The sequence below is a fragment of the Anas platyrhynchos genome, chromosome 4 (assembly GCF_047663525.1).
Source record: "Anas platyrhynchos isolate ZD024472 breed Pekin duck chromosome 4, IASCAAS_PekinDuck_T2T, whole genome shotgun sequence".
Classification (NCBI taxonomy): domain Eukaryota; kingdom Metazoa; phylum Chordata; class Aves; order Anseriformes; family Anatidae; genus Anas; species Anas platyrhynchos.
In genome coordinates, this window is record NC_092590.1 from 6,319,417 (window position 1) to 6,336,121 (window position 16,705).

The 16,705-nt window shown below is 42.1% G+C and overlaps 1 protein-coding gene across 50 annotated transcripts in view; it reads right to left on the reverse strand.

Annotated features, from left to right (window-relative positions):
- The window catches only part of ANK2 (ankyrin 2), a 332,755-nt gene that overhangs the window by 154,584 nt on the left and 161,466 nt on the right, over positions 1-16,705 (reverse strand). The window contains exon 1 of one of the 50 annotated variants that reach the window (XM_072036827.1): positions 3,137-3,481. The exons of 48 other annotated variants lie outside the window; for them this stretch is intronic. In XM_072036827.1, the coding sequence (XP_071892928.1) occupies positions 3,137-3,475 (339 nt within the window). In that variant the 5' untranslated portion in view covers positions 3,476-3,481. Of the gene's footprint in view, positions 1-3,136; positions 3,482-16,705 lie in introns of those variants that run through there. One more of the 50 variants, XM_072036844.1, reaches the window with a different exon arrangement.

Here is a 16,705-nt window from a genome sequence, read left to right on the forward strand (position 1 = left end):
GGTAGAACAGACACTGAAGTAGTAAATGAAGAATTGTTAGCTCTATCCCTCTATCCACTGGGAGAGGCAAGGTTTCCTTTAGTAGATTTTTTTAAATAGCCCAGTACCCAGCATGGACAGTTTCCTTTTGTCTCTCCACATTATTAGCTAATTCCCAATCAACTGGGAATTACACCAGAAGCTTATGTAAAGCAGACAAAACCTTTCTCCTCCTTATGGGACATTTGCTGGGTGTACACTCACTGTAATATTAACCAGTCATCGTTTCCCCTGAATTCCTACCATAGCAGTAGCTGTGAAACAAAACTCCTGTAATCCTGGGGCCAAACCTCAAATAATCCAGCTCAGGGCAGCAGAGGAAAGCACCAGTTTCACCTGACTTCACCTGTATGAAAGTTACATGGCTCATTCAAGCAGGTCATACAGGCTACCTATAATATCAAATTATATGTAATGATGATAATAATAATAACATGGTACTTCCTAAAAACAGTTAATTCCACATCAATGTTAAGAGTCTAAAAAATGTAGAAGGAATAGCTCTGTGGCTGGAAAGCCCCTGTTTTGGAAATCTGTAACTCCCACTTCTGACCTGCTTAACAGCTTAAAACTTCCTGAGTAGGCTCCCCACACTGTAGTTACGACACAGGAGTCTGGACCATGAGTCCTACTCCACCACCTCCCTGGGCAACCTGCCCCAACGCCTGACCGCTCTGTCTGAGCAGAAATGTCTCCTCATTTTCCACCTGAACCTCCCCTGGCACAACTCTAGGCCATTCCCTCTGGTCCTATCACAGTTATCTGTGAGCAGAGGCCGACCCCCACTCCCACATCTCCCTTTCAGGCAATTGTAGAGAGCAATGAGGCCTGCTCCGAGCCTCCCCTTCCCCAGCCCAAACCCCCCCAGCTCCCTCAGCCGCCCCTCACAGGCCTTGTGCTCCAGGCCCCTCACCAGCTTCAGAGCCCTGCTCTGGGCACACTGCAGGGCCTCGATGTCCTTGTGGTACTGAGGGGCCCAAAACTGAACACAGCACCCGAGGTGGGTGCGGCCCTGTTGGTTGTGGTGGTTTTTACAAAGTTGAACTCAGTATCAGCATCTGACTCCCCACTTGAGAGTTATTTAGCACCATACGGTCAACTCAGGATAGTCAAGCTAACACGTTCCTGATTTCCCCAGCAAAGTGGGTCTGAAGCAGCAGGCTGTATTTGATCTTAGTTTAGAAAAGATTAGATTTTGCACTGTATTTCTGCCACATGAACTGGCTGAGTACCAGCAGAATTATTCTGACCCTCGTATTTGGTACTAGAGCCTTGCTACTCAGCTTGAGGTGGCACTGCCCTTCAGAGGAGACCAGGACAGTGTGCGTGGCCACACACACACACAAAAAGAAAAAAAAGCACACAAAAAAAAGCACAAAAGCAGAGGAAGCCCTGAGCTAACAAAGCACTGTGCTGGATATGACATTCCTGCTTGGGAAAAGGCAATGCACAATTTCTCCCTTCAGAAGACAGCTTGATTGGCATCTCTGATCTACAGACCTTTTCTTAAACCATTTTTATAAGGAATCATAAAAATAAATATACTGAGGTACTGTACACCTTCTTAGGGAAATAAGGTAATTCTTTGCAATCCCCCAAAGGAGTGTAACTGAATCCAGAGCAACTCGGTCAGTCCTCACCAGAGCCAAACAAAGCCAGGCCCTTACGATGAAATGCACTGAAGCCATTATCAAAGTGCCTGATCTCTGCCTGCTATGAAAAGCTCTGAAGGCTGAACTGAGAAGTATCCAAAAAAAAAAAATCACATGCTGCTGGATTTGGCTCGCTCCTGCCTCCTCAAAGAGCTGACCTTATCCAGAAGGACAGCCTGGTGACTGTAAATTGAAAGAAGGAGGGAGAGCTGTTGCAGAGTTTGCTTCTTTGTGCATTTCTTATCACAGGGAACCTCTATACGCTACCTAACAGCGTCAGGCCACTCACCTTAAGGGAAATACTACAATGCCCATCCAAACCAAAATAACATAAGATTTACATATTCAGCAATGCCTCCCAGCACGCCGGGAAGATCTGAGCTCCCACTGCCCTCCCTGACTGCACACTTCCCACCGTGACTGCTGGAGCTCAGCTGTTAATTCAACCCAAAGCTGCTCAGACCTCAAACACGTATTCTGGGACACAGCAGCACTTCTTGCGAGAGGTCTCCCCTTATCTCCTGAGCTCTACACCGAACCTGAACTACAGCTCCTCTAAAGCACTACAGCAGTTCCAACAAGTCCTCCGCACTGAATACCTGAGGACAATTTCATTTTAGATCAATGTGGGAGAAGATAAAATTTGGCTGCACCAATATTAAAGGTTTTCTGATATTCTTGTTCTGCCAGAATTTTGGCACTACCACCTTTTCTTATCAATTTTGATCAAAATAACCACCTTATAAATGAATTTCCCAAGCAGAGGGGAAAAAAGAAAAAAAAAAGATAAAAAAGGAGCACTTATTTTGCCACAGACATTATACAAATATTCCTCTAAGTGATTTTCTTCTGGTTTGCAGAGGTTTGCTGACGTTACTGCTGTTATCACTCACGGCACACCTAACCCGGGTCTTGCAAACTGTTGTCAATGTACCCCCTTCGTGTGCCTGGTCCTGCTCACTGCAGCCTTCCTTTGCATAAATCCTGTGGGGCTCCATCTCTGCTGCAACCACAGCAAATAATATACTGGAAAGACAACAGATTTGAAAATTAAAAAAAAAAAAAAGAGAGAGAGAGTTACTGAGTCCTGTTCTGAGAACGATGGATGCAGGATCATTTAGGGCAGCAGTGTTACGCTAGGATAGCTGACTGCACCCATTCATTTGAAGGACCTGGTTCCCCAACGGCGGTCTCTCCACGTACCTAAGCCTTTTGGTGGCTGACAATGCTTTTAAGCTACTGCACAGCTTAGTGACAGCTGCTTGTTAATTACAGTCACAGTATCAAAACGAAGCTTAAACATGGACCCCTCTAGCAGGTTACTGAATATTGCGAGCTATCAAGCAAGACCCAGGCTGAGCAAAGAAACCCTTTTCAAATCCAACATCCTCAACCGTGATCTTCATTTTCCCCTTTGATTCCTGCTGTCCTCAGCCAAGACTTACCGGGGCTTGGGGATCTTTACTTTCTTCGCTGTTGCATCCATAATAATCAGGGATTTTATCCAAGTCCTGTAAGTTCCCTGGCGCTCTCACGCCCTTATCCGAGTGACACGACTGGCAGAGGGGTGCATTGCCCATAGCAGGTCCCCGTCCCCTCCTACACGCGGGGCTGCCCTCGCGCCGCAGAGGGTGCCCAGCGCTCCTGCGGGACAGCCGAGGGCGCGGGAGTACCGGCGGCACGGAGAACCCGAAACCCCGGCAGCAACTGCAGGCAGCAGTCGGTGACCATTTCCAATTCAGGCGCTGCCGGCTATTTTTACACCTACCAGGCCAGCTATGCATGTAAATGGAGTTGGGCTGGGGTGGGGGGGACTGCCTCCCAGCACACAGCCCGCATGTAAAGTTAAAGTCCCACTGTGCGAAATGCCTCTGCATGTGAGGGTTATTGAATTACCCAGTTGCATGCCTTTGAATGTTTTGATTTTTTTTCCTACCGCTCTCGGCCTCGCTGTGTTTACATAAAGCACTAAATTTCGGAATGTTGCTAATGCCTTCTGAGTTTCTAACTCAAAAAGATGATTAATTCAAGTTGCATCTATTTGATACTCACAAAACAAGACGAAATGTCTGAGTACAGAGACTTCATGACCATTTTTTCCAGTGATTCATTCGGTATTTCATGGTCACGTGGATACTGACCACGCTGAGCTTGCTTTGGATTGATACAACCCCTGGGTTTGATTTCAGATGAGCTCAAATGCTTCCAAAAAGGACAACGCTTGTTCATTCTAGCTCTTGCCTGGATCATGTCTGATCTTGTTCTGATCATTTGTTGTTTTGTTTTAGGCCCTTTTTTAAGCTAGAATGCCAATTAGAAGGGGAAAAGAGAGAGAGAATAAGGACATTCCCTCTAGGTTTGAGTTAGTTATCATGACTGTACCCAGGAGGACAAAAATCATTTTGAGGATTGTGTTTTGGAATCCACCCATTAACCCAGACAAGGCCCACTGCAGAATTAAAATTAAAAAAAAAAAAAAAGTCTGAGAAATAATTAGCATTTTTAAGATGCTTCCTGAACAGCTGGAGGTAACAGAGGTAATGGAGACAGACTGCCTGTCTGCAGGTAACGGCGACCCATCGAGTAAGAGTATATTGCAATTACACATCCAACCCATGAGTGGAGCTGGGCATGAATTGGAAAAATTAAGCCCCACATTCCTTAGGAACAGTGCGATCCTCAAAGGATTGAAACATCTAGCCAAAATTTTTCTCTCCGGAGTTTCAAACTATTGCAAGTATTGCAACGCACAGCAGCCAGGTGTCCCTGCCGCCCCACTGATTCCCACCAGTTACCCTCCACAGCAGTGCCAGTGCCAGAGGGAGCTCTCCCCGGCCCCCTTTCAAGGCTTATTGATCTGCATAGCGTTCTCTTCTGTGTTAATTACCGTGAGGTAGATTTAAAATGGCTCTGTAATTTTTCCTTGACTGCTGAATGCTCCAGGACGGGAACATTAGCTCCTCTGAAAAGCCCTGGGCACTGCGGCGTGTTACGAGTTTGAGTGCACACACTGGAGAGATGCATGCATAAAGTAGCTGAATCCATTGTCACTTTTGGTTATGTGATTACATATTTATGTAGAACTGAATAAAACCTGAACTGCAAAAAGTCCCCAGTAATGCCATTTTTGTCAGCAATTGGCAAACACAAGTGACAGAATGTGAAATCTTACATTCAAACAGCCCGAATTTCAAATATAAAATGACTAAAGGACAAATAAAGGCCTCAGCTCATGTTAAAATTATAATAATCAAATATAATATGTGCACACATTACTTCTTAGCTATAGGCAGTCAGGATGTGAATTTGCTGCATGGGAATGGCAGCGGCCCCCACCATCACAACCGCATTGCAGTCCCCACGATGCTGAAACCACTGACTGCTTCTAATCGACACCAAGGATGTTCAGGAAATTTTCAGGCAAGGCTAGCTGACCCACAGTTACCATACACGTGGTTTTCCTTGTTTTCTTCAATTCTTCCATGTGCTTACCTCGTGACAGTAAGGTATAAATACTGTCCTAACCTCCAAATAAAAGGATGCTCCAAAAGCTTGACTCCACCAAAGTTCATAAAACTACGGTTCTAACACAGACCAAAACGAAAAATCCTCGGATAGAGCAGTCAATTTAATGTGAAATGCACTTACTTGAAAACAGAGAAGAGGGTGGAACAAAGCATCAGCTGAAGGGAAAAGGGTGGCAAAAACAGAGTAGCTCACATTCCTTTGAAATAATGCATGCAGAAAGCCCCAATCTGCGTGGACATCTGATGGAGAGCGGTGGATAAGCTTTCTGCCAGAGCCTTCTAACAATATTACTGTTGTTTGTCAAAACAGTTCAAAGTCACTAGGGCAAATTACTCAGAAAGCAAACTTTTTCACATTTTGCCAAACTTAGTTAGGGCACAATATTCAAAGTGTACGTCTTATGGCGTAGGACTCCTAGGCTTTGCAGAGGAACACGCTGCAAGATCTTTGCACACTCTTGTGCTCTTGCTGTTGTTTGGGCTGCAAGCCTATCATATCAGGCAGCAGCAGCAACACAACCAAAACACAAAGGCACGCTTCTCAAGCATGAAACTCACCCTGAAGCTTCTTAGTCCTCCCCTCCGTACGGAAACGCCTGAGCCAGTGCTGTGTTACGCTGCCAGAACTGCTCTGAAGCCAACGGCACCGCATGTCTTCACAGGGAAACTGAACTTTTTTCAGAACCTCTTGCAGGTTACTCACTGAATCCACTTACTTTGTCATGCTGTAATACACCCTCTGCTCCTCAGCAGCGCATCAAACCCCTGTGCAACAAGAGCTCCAGAAGCTAAATGCCAACTCTTAACTAAAAAACCTTCAGAAACACTTTAGAGTGCCTGGTAAGAAATGGGGCATAGCATCATGTATACCATGCTTAGGTGTTCTTGCTAGGATAGCAAGCAGCTGACTGGGATGCAATCCCTCTTGTCCCCCAGCACGCTGATGCTATAGGAGAAATGTGATAACAAGTCAATAGTCCAGGAAACAGCCTTTTTGCTTCAGTTTATGCCTTGTAATGGTAAAACTTTAAAAAAAAAAATGTGGAAAAAAAAATCATGCTGTGCTTCACTTCCAGTTTGTGCGTTTGCCACAGTACTTGTGGGGACTGTGAGCTGGTTCGTTCATTTTGGCATGTTTTCCCCAAAGTTAGCCCTGCAGAGTAGCAGCATTAATGTGTCAATATTCACATTTTTCATTTTAATAGGAATATCCTGGAAATTCTCCTGTCAGAAACCCCATTCTTCCCACTCCCTTGCCTCCTTAATTCAGATCCTAGTTATCCACACATCCAGCTTGCTTTGTTCTTGTTCAATAAACTGCATCATTGTCACTGATAAAGTACTACCTCAAAGACCAGAAAACATCTGGACAATGCAAAAAATGCAGAATTTAGCATGATTGGGCAAATAGGTATGACACGAACTCAATTACACATTGGCATACTCAAGCTAGGAAAGAGCCGCTCTCAGTTTGCCTGGAGCTACCAGACAGCCATAAGGCTAATTCTTCTCTTGGCATCATCCTTACGTGGCATGGGGCTCACTGCAACACTTTCATTAGCTATTGTTCAGCACAGAATCCAACCTCCTTTGGGAATTTTCTCCCTGCAACATTTGCATTTGTGTACCACTCAAATAATACAAAAAAGTGACCGGACTTCACCAAGACAATGCAGCTCAGCGAGATCAAAATCCTCGGTAAAGACCATTACTAGTGTAACGGCCAGCTGCTAAAAATATAGAAACATATGGAGAGTCCTATCAGCTGCCTTCTCTATTTCAAATAATGCTATAGGCTTTGGGAAACATTCTGGTTTCAGCACTTGAACTCCCTCTAAGCCTGCAGCAGTTACATTTATCATCTTTTCAGCTACACAAGGCCAGTGCACAAAACCCCACACAAAGCCGGCAGCAGACTTCTCAAAGTTTCATCCTGTGAGATCTTTTGTATCAAGTGCAGCAAAATGTACCTTCCAGTCTCCCGTAAACAGCCATTAAGTAAATTTTCGAGAGTTGTAATTTGCTGTATTTTGTACTACTTACACAGCTTTCCTATCCACAACACCCGAAAGAGATGCAGGTGAAGATAAAATTACAGAGAGTTCAGTAAAGATGTCCATTGCTAAACCTGACCAGAGCAGCCTCACTTTTATTTTTCTTTACAGAAGGGCAGTCTAACACATCATATAATGCCTGTTCGGAACAGCATCAGATATTTCATAGCTATTTTTCTCAGGTCTGTACCTAGCTTAGTTTAAATGTTAGCATCAGACAAATTCTGACAAAACAATTGCTACCTCAAATGCCAGCAAACACCATCATGCATCTGTGACTGCTCACATAGTCAGGTTTGTTCGAAGTTTGCCGTATCTAAAAATACTGAACCTACTCAAAGCATGTAGTATACAAGTAAAACACTTGCAAAGCCCTGTAAATTAAAAATGGAAACCAAAATCCAAAGATAAATACAGATAGCATTGCCTGTCACCATATAAAACACTAAGTGAAAAAAATGAGAAACTATCAAGATGTACATTAACGAAAAAACAATACGAAAAGGAATGTTTTTGTACATGTAATGCTGAACTTTTATCATATTTTATTTTATGCTTCATAATGTAGCCAAGAATAAAAATAGGCATATAGCAGTTGTAACATCATCATCAACAAGAGCTTAATCTCTTAATTCCAGTATTGCTTCTGCCATCAGTTTCTGTTTTCCAAAGATCCTTGAGATAAATAGACACAACTCTACACTGTGACTGCCTTGCTACCGGCCATCAGGAAAAACAGTGCAACACAAAACCACCGATTTGCTGCTACTTGGAAAACCTCAACCAAGAGCTGCAAGACTAATGAGTGAGAAGCAGTGAAACCAAGGATGTAATCTAATCTCCAGATGGAGACTTAGTTTTATGGGTACCACTCACCAGTCCGGGAATGGCAAAGCTTATGTCTTGGAAGATTAATTAAAAAAGACATTATCTTGCAGAATAAATGACAAGACGGCAAAATGGAGAAAAAGAGAGGGTCCATTCTGAGCATCACAACAAACCACAACATATATACTGTTAGTGACGTAAATTCCCAGATTTCCCTCTTAGGGATTCTTCAATAAGAAGGCAGAGTATTACATGGCTCACTTGTTTCTGGAAATTATTTTGGGTCAGATGTTGAGTTTATGTGGATGATAAACTCTGATGATTTATGCCTTTATATTATTTATGCTGCTCCACGTTTTACAATAATGATAATGATGCTATTGTTGTTCTCCCAGAGATTCAGCCTTTTCTTTCTCTGGTATTTACTATATGTCGGTCACACAGGGCACCACAAATAATTCCTGAAAGCCAGGTAGTCTTTATAAAAAGGCAGTTGTCTACTACAGAGGCCCTTGCAGCAAATCCTTTTCAGCTTAAATAATTGGAGTCCAATCAATTGCAGAAATCTGTTCTGAGCCATGCTGGAGAGGCCAAATCATTTTGCTATGCTTTAGATGGTGAATCATTCAACACATTAAGCATAACAATCCCCTCCATCCAGCGACAAAGAGAGCTCTTAATCCCAGCAGCACCATATGTCCGTGCCTCCCCATGGAAGGTGGGCGCGGGTAACCTGTCCTTCGGGCCCTGAAGGGCCGCAGGTGTGTGACACCAGTGAAAAAAAGATCATCTCGTTCAGAGGAAGCTTTAAAACAAAGCACATAAACTATCCAATAATAACATTTTTAAAAGGTTATACAGTGCCTGCTATTCTGAGATATTTACGGCTCCCTGGTGAATTGTCAGGGACCGTCCTCCAAAGAGAAGCCACCTGAGCCTGTAGCAGGCCACAGATAAAACACGGGGAACAATTTCCAAACAAAAACCAAGGTATGAGCAATTCACGTTCAAACATGCTGTCTGATAAACCCTCTGAAACACTGGCTGGAGTGTAAGCAAGCGCAGAAGTTAACGTTATTGTGGCATTTATACGTGTGTGAAGCCAGGCGGTGGCCCAGGCCCTGCCTCACCCCCAGGAGCGCGGGGCCCGCTTGTTTGGCACCGCCACTGCTACGCCTCCCCGCCACCTGCAGCGTTACGGGAGTATGGGAGAGGGCTCTGACACAGGAAGATAAAAAGAAATAAAATAAATGATCTGAACCTATTTAAGCTCTGGGTCGTCTTCCCAAGCAAGGGCAGCAGAACCTGTAGGGCCGCACGGGCAGCTCAGGGCCCGAACAGGAGCATCGGCTCCCTGCACGGCTCTGCTCTTCCGTGGCCTTGCATCCTTACCACCCCTGTTCCACAGGCTGATTTCAGTCACCATTTCTTGTGCAGCTAATTGCTTTTTTTTCTCTCAACAAGAGTAAAATGTTTTTTTGAGACCTTGCTGATCTATATCCCTGTGTGTCAGTAAGCGCTAATTGGTGCCTGCTTGTCTCAGGCAGTTCGGTCTAAATCAAAACCAAATATCTGGCCCTTGATTAGCTCTAATTTTTGTTCCTTAACACAGCTGGGATACTAATTCTGCCGTAAGCCATCTTGTAGGATTTCGTCAAGCTATCTCATTCAGAATTTGGAATATCCAAGTAAGGCCTCAATCCTCTTCTCTAAAGATAATCACCCTATCTGCTCTGCTGAATACATCAGCAGGGGATCGCTGCTGACTCGGAAAATCACAGTCTCTTAAGTCCTTGGTACTGAGATACAGAGTGCAGAGAAACAGCCCCATACAGACTGCTGTACTGCCCCATGGCCTCGCCCCGACGGCACTGTACGGTTACTCTGCTTGTTTTAGGGACTGTGGTATCACAGTGGCCCTCCTTCCCTACGTGCTTCTCGCTTCTCTGACTTCTTGCAAAATTTCTACAACTTTCAAAGACAAAAGTTTCATATCTTTATGTAAAATCAGGTGGCAAGGGGAACATATATTCCATAAAAGATAACTTCTCATATATACACCTTTAAATATAACATACATGTTAGTTTTCCATAACGTGTATTTCATTTTACTGCAGTTTAAAGGAATCCATCAATTCAACGAGGAATGAACGGTAACAGTATTAAATACGTAATTCTTCCTTTCCATAAGATCTTGCCGTTTGGTCACATTCATTCACATGAACTTCCTTCAGGATACCGCCCAGCATTTATTCAAGTCTAAGCACTCTTCTGTCCAAATGCCAACTGTCCTTCTGTATTTTGTTTATGCAGCAGTGCTATCTGCAACACTACTAATGGGAAGCGGGAGATTAATCAACTGTAGTAAGATGGAGCAATGTGAAACAGAGCACCTGGTTTGGTCTGAGATTTAATATTTTGTTAATAATCTAATTAACATGCATGGAAGAAAAATAGTGAAAACAGTAAGAAATGCTGCACTTGTATTAAATATCACAGAATATTGTATCTGGAACATAAAGACGTGCAGGTGATGATAAATTTCCTCATATTAAACATTGTGTTATACTGAAAATAACAATACTGTTTTCAAGTAGAAGGTTGGGTGTTGGTTTTTTTTCCTCCTTTAAAAGTTACATTATCACAAGCTTTGAATGTTTCTGCACTGAAGCTTCAAAGAGAAAAATGTTCTGTAGCTAACTTACTGCCTCCCCTGGAGCTCTGTCCTAGGCAGGATGATGAAGCCTGCTTAGAGCCTAACATATTCCAAATGTCACAGCTAGTAACTGGAAGTTATACGATCTTATCAGACCTTTTGCAGAACTGGGGAAATCAGTCTATATTTTAAAACTCTTAAAAAGACCCACAGTTTATTTTAATATTAATATGAATTTTAATTGTGTCTGTGTAAAATAATTATTTCTAAAAATTGCGTGAAATTAGTGAGTAGGAAAGCATCCTCCTGTCTCAAAGAAGGCGACTGTCTGGACACACATTATGGCAAGAGAAAGAGGCAGGCTGAAGATTCAATATCTAAGAACTGCCCCAAAAAATCACAAACAAGGGAAACACAAGCAGAAATACAAGCAGAAACACAAGCTTCAGTGTCACCTACCAGCTTAGGTACAAAACAGGAAAGAGTGTCAGCTACAATTTATATGCAGTAAAAAAAAAAAAAAAAAAAAAAGTCTATGCATAGGGAAATCAACAAAGAATTGTATATTTTTGGTTAGCATTGTACCCTTGATTCAAGCTTTTACTCTCCTATAGTAATTAGAGGTTGTTGATGTTGCTGATGTATGTAATAATACGTTCTTAACGTACATACCACGCGTTCATTTATTTGGTTTCTTCTTTATTTTGCATCCTGTGCCTGCCTATTTATCTCAGGGCCCATTACATAGATCAGGCACATCTGGTATAAAAATACTTTCATCTTGAATACTAAATTATTTGTTCTAGTAAATATCTCTTTACGGTTAAAGTAAAAATCACAAAAAGAGTGTCTAGTGCTACTGAAAGAAAACTAAGCCTAATCCTCCCCAAAATTCAGATGTTAATACAAATCTATCTATCTATCTATCTATAAATTCATTTTGAAAATTGAATATATCTGTATCAATGCTGAAAACAACTTGGCTGTGCAAAATGGATTTACATTTAGCTAAACTACAACCATAAGGAAATGTAATTTTCTATTCTGTGATACTATAGCCAGGGTTATTTATCCATGCTCAACTAAGCAGACCACCAGCTACACCTGAAGTAACAAAACAGAACCTGGCATTACTGAGCAGATGTCTCTGGCTCTAACGAGTTGACAAGGTTTCTGTGCAGAGGAAAAAACCCTAAAAGGCTTGTTTTTCCCAATCCATGAAGAAAGAGTGAGTCATGAAATGAAAAGTTAGATGCTGTACTCATCACTTGTAAACAAACAGATAGGAGTGATATAAAACCAAGCTCTCAAATACAAACACTTGTTCTTTCCCCACACTGAAGTGGTTGTGCTGGATGATAAATAAGAGATGACAATCTTCCAAAAGCAATCAAAGGCAGTTTATCAGAGTATAATAAAGAATTTTGGTTTCTGCATGCAAACAACAATTTGTGCCTTATAGTTATATAAATCATCCAAACAAGGGACAAAATGGCATGAAAAGCAAGTGAGTACACTATGTAACTGGAGAAATTCTCATTATTACAGTTTTAAATATACAGTTAGAGATTTTATGATCGAAACATCTTCACAGAGTTTATCAGCTAGTTAGATGTGCTACCCAGGGGAAAAAAAAAAATAAAAGCTTCCATGCAATTAATATAAACACCAAAGGACATACTGACAAGGGTATCATCTGTAACCAAGCCCTCATCAAAGAAATTCTGTGGCTATTCTGAATTACAGATACATGAAAAATAGAGATTATGAGCAACTGACAAAAGAAAAAGGCAAACTTTTGTGTACCATGGTCTCTCAGTGCTATTAAAAATTGCAACATGTCTATAAAGTAAAGAGAACTGCAAAAAGCACAATGACAGAAGTGAGACATCTATTTCCAGAGAAGTCGTAAGAATGTCATAAAACTTTATTTAGTGGCCATTCATAATTCATGACACTGTGGTATGCACAATGTTAACAGTGAGCATACAGTGGCTAATAAACACGAGGCAAAATAGCCGAAGTTTGGTAAGACAGAGAAATAAACACATAAGAGAGTCAACCAAGTAAATATTAGTTCAGGAATATTTCAAGGCTTTAGAAGAGCCCAGAGCAAGTGACCCTACCTTTGCCATGGCAGGGAAGCCTCTTGTAGGGCAGCGCAGAGCCCTGCTGGCTAGCTGGGGTCAGCCTCTGTAAAGGATGCTATGCAATGGGTACATTTTACCATGTACCCCATATAATGTACTTACAGAGTTGCTCCTCTCTAGGGATCGCCCTGCTACAAAAAAGTAATAGCTTTTGACGTATGGGTTTGTGAGGTGCATTAAAAGCACGAGTTAGCCGCTCTCTAATCTCTCTGGAGATCCTAATATCTGGCCACAAATCCTCATCTGGACGGCGCAGAACCTGCAAAACTCAGCAGAGGCACGCAGAGCCTCTTCTTCCTGAAAAGATCCACACAAGGAATGGATTCTCTCCAAACCCAACACTGCAATATTGGGAAAAGTGTGATTACAAACAGCTTGAGCAATCACAGATGCCCTCTACCACATCCCAGCTCCTTTTCCCCAAATCTCTCACACGGCATCAATGCGTCAGAGCAGCCGCACCAGCTGCCCCTTGCCTTTCAGGCATCCAACCGCCTGCTAAGAGGCAAAGGGCCCAGGAAATTCAAAGGGCTTGATATGCACTGGCCAGTTTATAGACAATGCCTTCTAGAATGTGCTTGGTTTCCAAGGGGAGCAGTTTCATTTTATTCTCATGACAGATTATTTGGGGTTTCGAAGGAAGATGACCACTTGGGTTGCCTGCACAGCAGAGAATGACTTCCAGGACCACAACTACTGTAAGTGAAACACCATGGTACAAAGTATTTCTATTTCTTCCTCCTCTCCCCCACATAATGCTTATTCGATGAGGAGCTTTCAACTTTTTCTTCAAAATAACAACAATAAGTGCATCCTAGAAAGGTATTAATATTTTTCAGATGTCTGGACTGTGCTTCTTAATAAATTCAGGTAATTACCTAGCCAAAAACGTGGGGTCAGCTGTATAGACACACTCATAGAAATTCAATGATGATATGAAGAAGAGTGACTGCGCACAAAAACATGGCCCTAACAAAGCAGCCAAGGTGCCAACCAGGAAGAAATGAATGGCACTAATGGCACAGTCCTGCTGGGGAAGAAAAGATACGACCTAAACTATTAAACTATTTCTATACAAAAGGTTAGAACTAAGCCCATATATAAAGCTTTTAAGTAGATTTAATGGGAATTGGGTTGCATGAATTTAAGAGGAAATCACTCTTATTTCAAGTCAATTCATAATATCTGAATATAATAATATTTTCTAGATTTGCCAGAGATACCTAATCGAGCTTAATTAACTGGAACAGTTCATCCTTTGCAGCCTACATTTAGGTTTTTGGTTTGCTTGTTTCCCACTGGTAGCTTCTCACAGCAAATGCTAATTGCTCTTCTTCTTTGGCTGGATTCAACCTTAAGCATGACTAAACATTAGGATTTAAAGTATTTGTCAAAGGGAGAATAACTGAACCAAAGTGCAATTCTGCTCTTGGACACACACAAATCAAGTGCATTACTCTGACTGCGGTGCCTTCAAATCTGAACTTGACTTGTAAGTCAGCATATTTGTTCTTCACATTTATTGGCGTTATATTGGCTCAAACTGAGGTTGCAGATCCTAAGATAAATATTAAAAAATCTGTGCTACCCTTACAGTGCAGTCCTTGCAGAGTCATGGCTGGTTTACAGTTTCATCAAATAAGATAAAACTACTATGAGATGCTAGTAAGCTCTATTAATGTCAACTAAAATTAACAAAAAGCAAAGAGAAAAGGAAACAGAAAGACAGAAAGGAAATAATAAAAAAAAAATACTGCCAGCAAGAAACAGAAAAAATATAAAATGACCCTTCACAAAGCCTGTACTTTCTTTCAACGTGAAAAACACGTCAAGGAAGGTGCTAGTAGCATTTTGAATTCTGTGTTACCTTGTAACTGTAATATGCCATCATCAACAAATAAATTACATTCCTGAATTGTCCTATACATCCTACAGCTTCCCCAGGAATGGGGGAAATGCTCAGCAATGGGCACTCCCCAGGCTCTGTCCCCCTGTCCCGAACGAAGCCCCAGGAGCCCCGTGTGCGAGGGGATGGAGCCAGGTAGGCAGCAGAATTTGGACCAAGCGACCGTGCTCCACGCTGCTCCCAACATCCAGCCCTCCTCCCCGCCACAGCGCCTTTTCACATCTGTAGTACCAGCCCCGTTCTGTCACTCTCACAGCTCATTTATTTGGGCTTGATGGCCGAGCACCAAAATTTGGCCCAGAGGCAATTACAAGATGGAAAATAGGTCACAAGCCTCCACAACCCACTCCCTTGCCAACGCGTTCTTTTAACATTGGATTTCCAGCTTTCCTCCCTGCCAGCATCTTCATAATGCCAAATGGGACAGAGAGACATAAAATTCCAATTACATGCGATGGAAAAAGAATATGTTTCCAATTAGGTAAGTGCAGTTGTTAATAGGCAGGGTCAGAAATAGATTCCAATTTATCTGGAGCTGACTTCTGTTACCCTTTCTGTCAGAGAGCAGCGTGTTTTCATACTGCTACCCTCAGCACAGAAGTCCTGTGCTCTTAATTAAGTGCTTATCAACAGAAACAATATCGGTCATTGATCCTTGGCCTGTACTGTATTGGTGAAGAATTAGGTTGGCGTTCTGCTTTATAATATTCCCTGCTACCCGAGATTACAATAAATTCAAAATAAATAGGAAGAGGTACCAGCATTCCCGTCCCACCTATAGATGCTGCCTGTTTTATGGAACATTGCCTTGAACTTTCCTACAAGATGGGTGCCTTCAGGAGCTAACTCCAGATAGCCCCTCAGAACAAAAGCAGAACACGTGCCATATGTCAGACATAACTGAGTATAAACCAGTAGTATCACAATTTACATCAACACCGACAAAGTGAAACCCTTAGTCTGATTATTTCTATGGATTTTGAAAAGTATTAATTGTATTGCAAAGCAGTACAGTTATTATAAGTACAATTATTTCCATCTTACATTCATGGAAGGCAACCTTTAGCCAGGTTCAGACCTGAGGTCATGGAGGAGGTCCTCTGACAAAGCCGCAGAGCCCCAGTCTTCATCCACGGCCTTACCCGTAAGACTACAATTCCCACTTGAATTGCATTTTGCAATCAGAATGAGTAAAAATACCATGGAAAAAAAAATACAACAGTATTTTATATGGCATGCTAATCGACAGCCAAAAAAAGCCCTGCTAAGTATATATATATATTATGCAATGATATTCTAACAGAGAAACTGGTTTTGTATAATAAAATTATTCAAGTGGCCAACATTTCCCAGGAAATTAATATGATGTCAAAGACCTCAGAGCCTATGTGAGACTTCTGAAAAGTCTTACTGCATTCAGAGTGACAAATGAAAGCCTTTTTTTTTATTACTGCAAAGATGACTCATGTATGGGAGGATATCAACACCACATACATGGGAAGCAGCTGTCTGATTAAGAATATTTGGCTATTCTTATCCATTCTCTGCAAGCCTGCTCCAACGCCCACTGAAGTCAACATGATCTTTGCCTTTGGATTTCAAGAGGATCAGTTTTTCCCTGGTCAGGCTCCCTCTTTCACTGAAGGACTCTGAAGGACAAAAATCAAGGAAGGGAAGCCCTGGGCACTTCTGCCGCCACCTCTTTTACAGCCCACAGCCTCCTCAGTCCTGCAAGCAGCGAGGCATCAACATTTCTGTCCGTGTGGGATGTTCAAATTTGTGCTTTTCCCTTGTTGTTTTAACATAAAACCTACTATTTCTAAAAGTGAACTTTAAATCAGAGATATTTTTTTCCCTTTTATCTTGAACTCCATAAGCTACATAGTACAAATA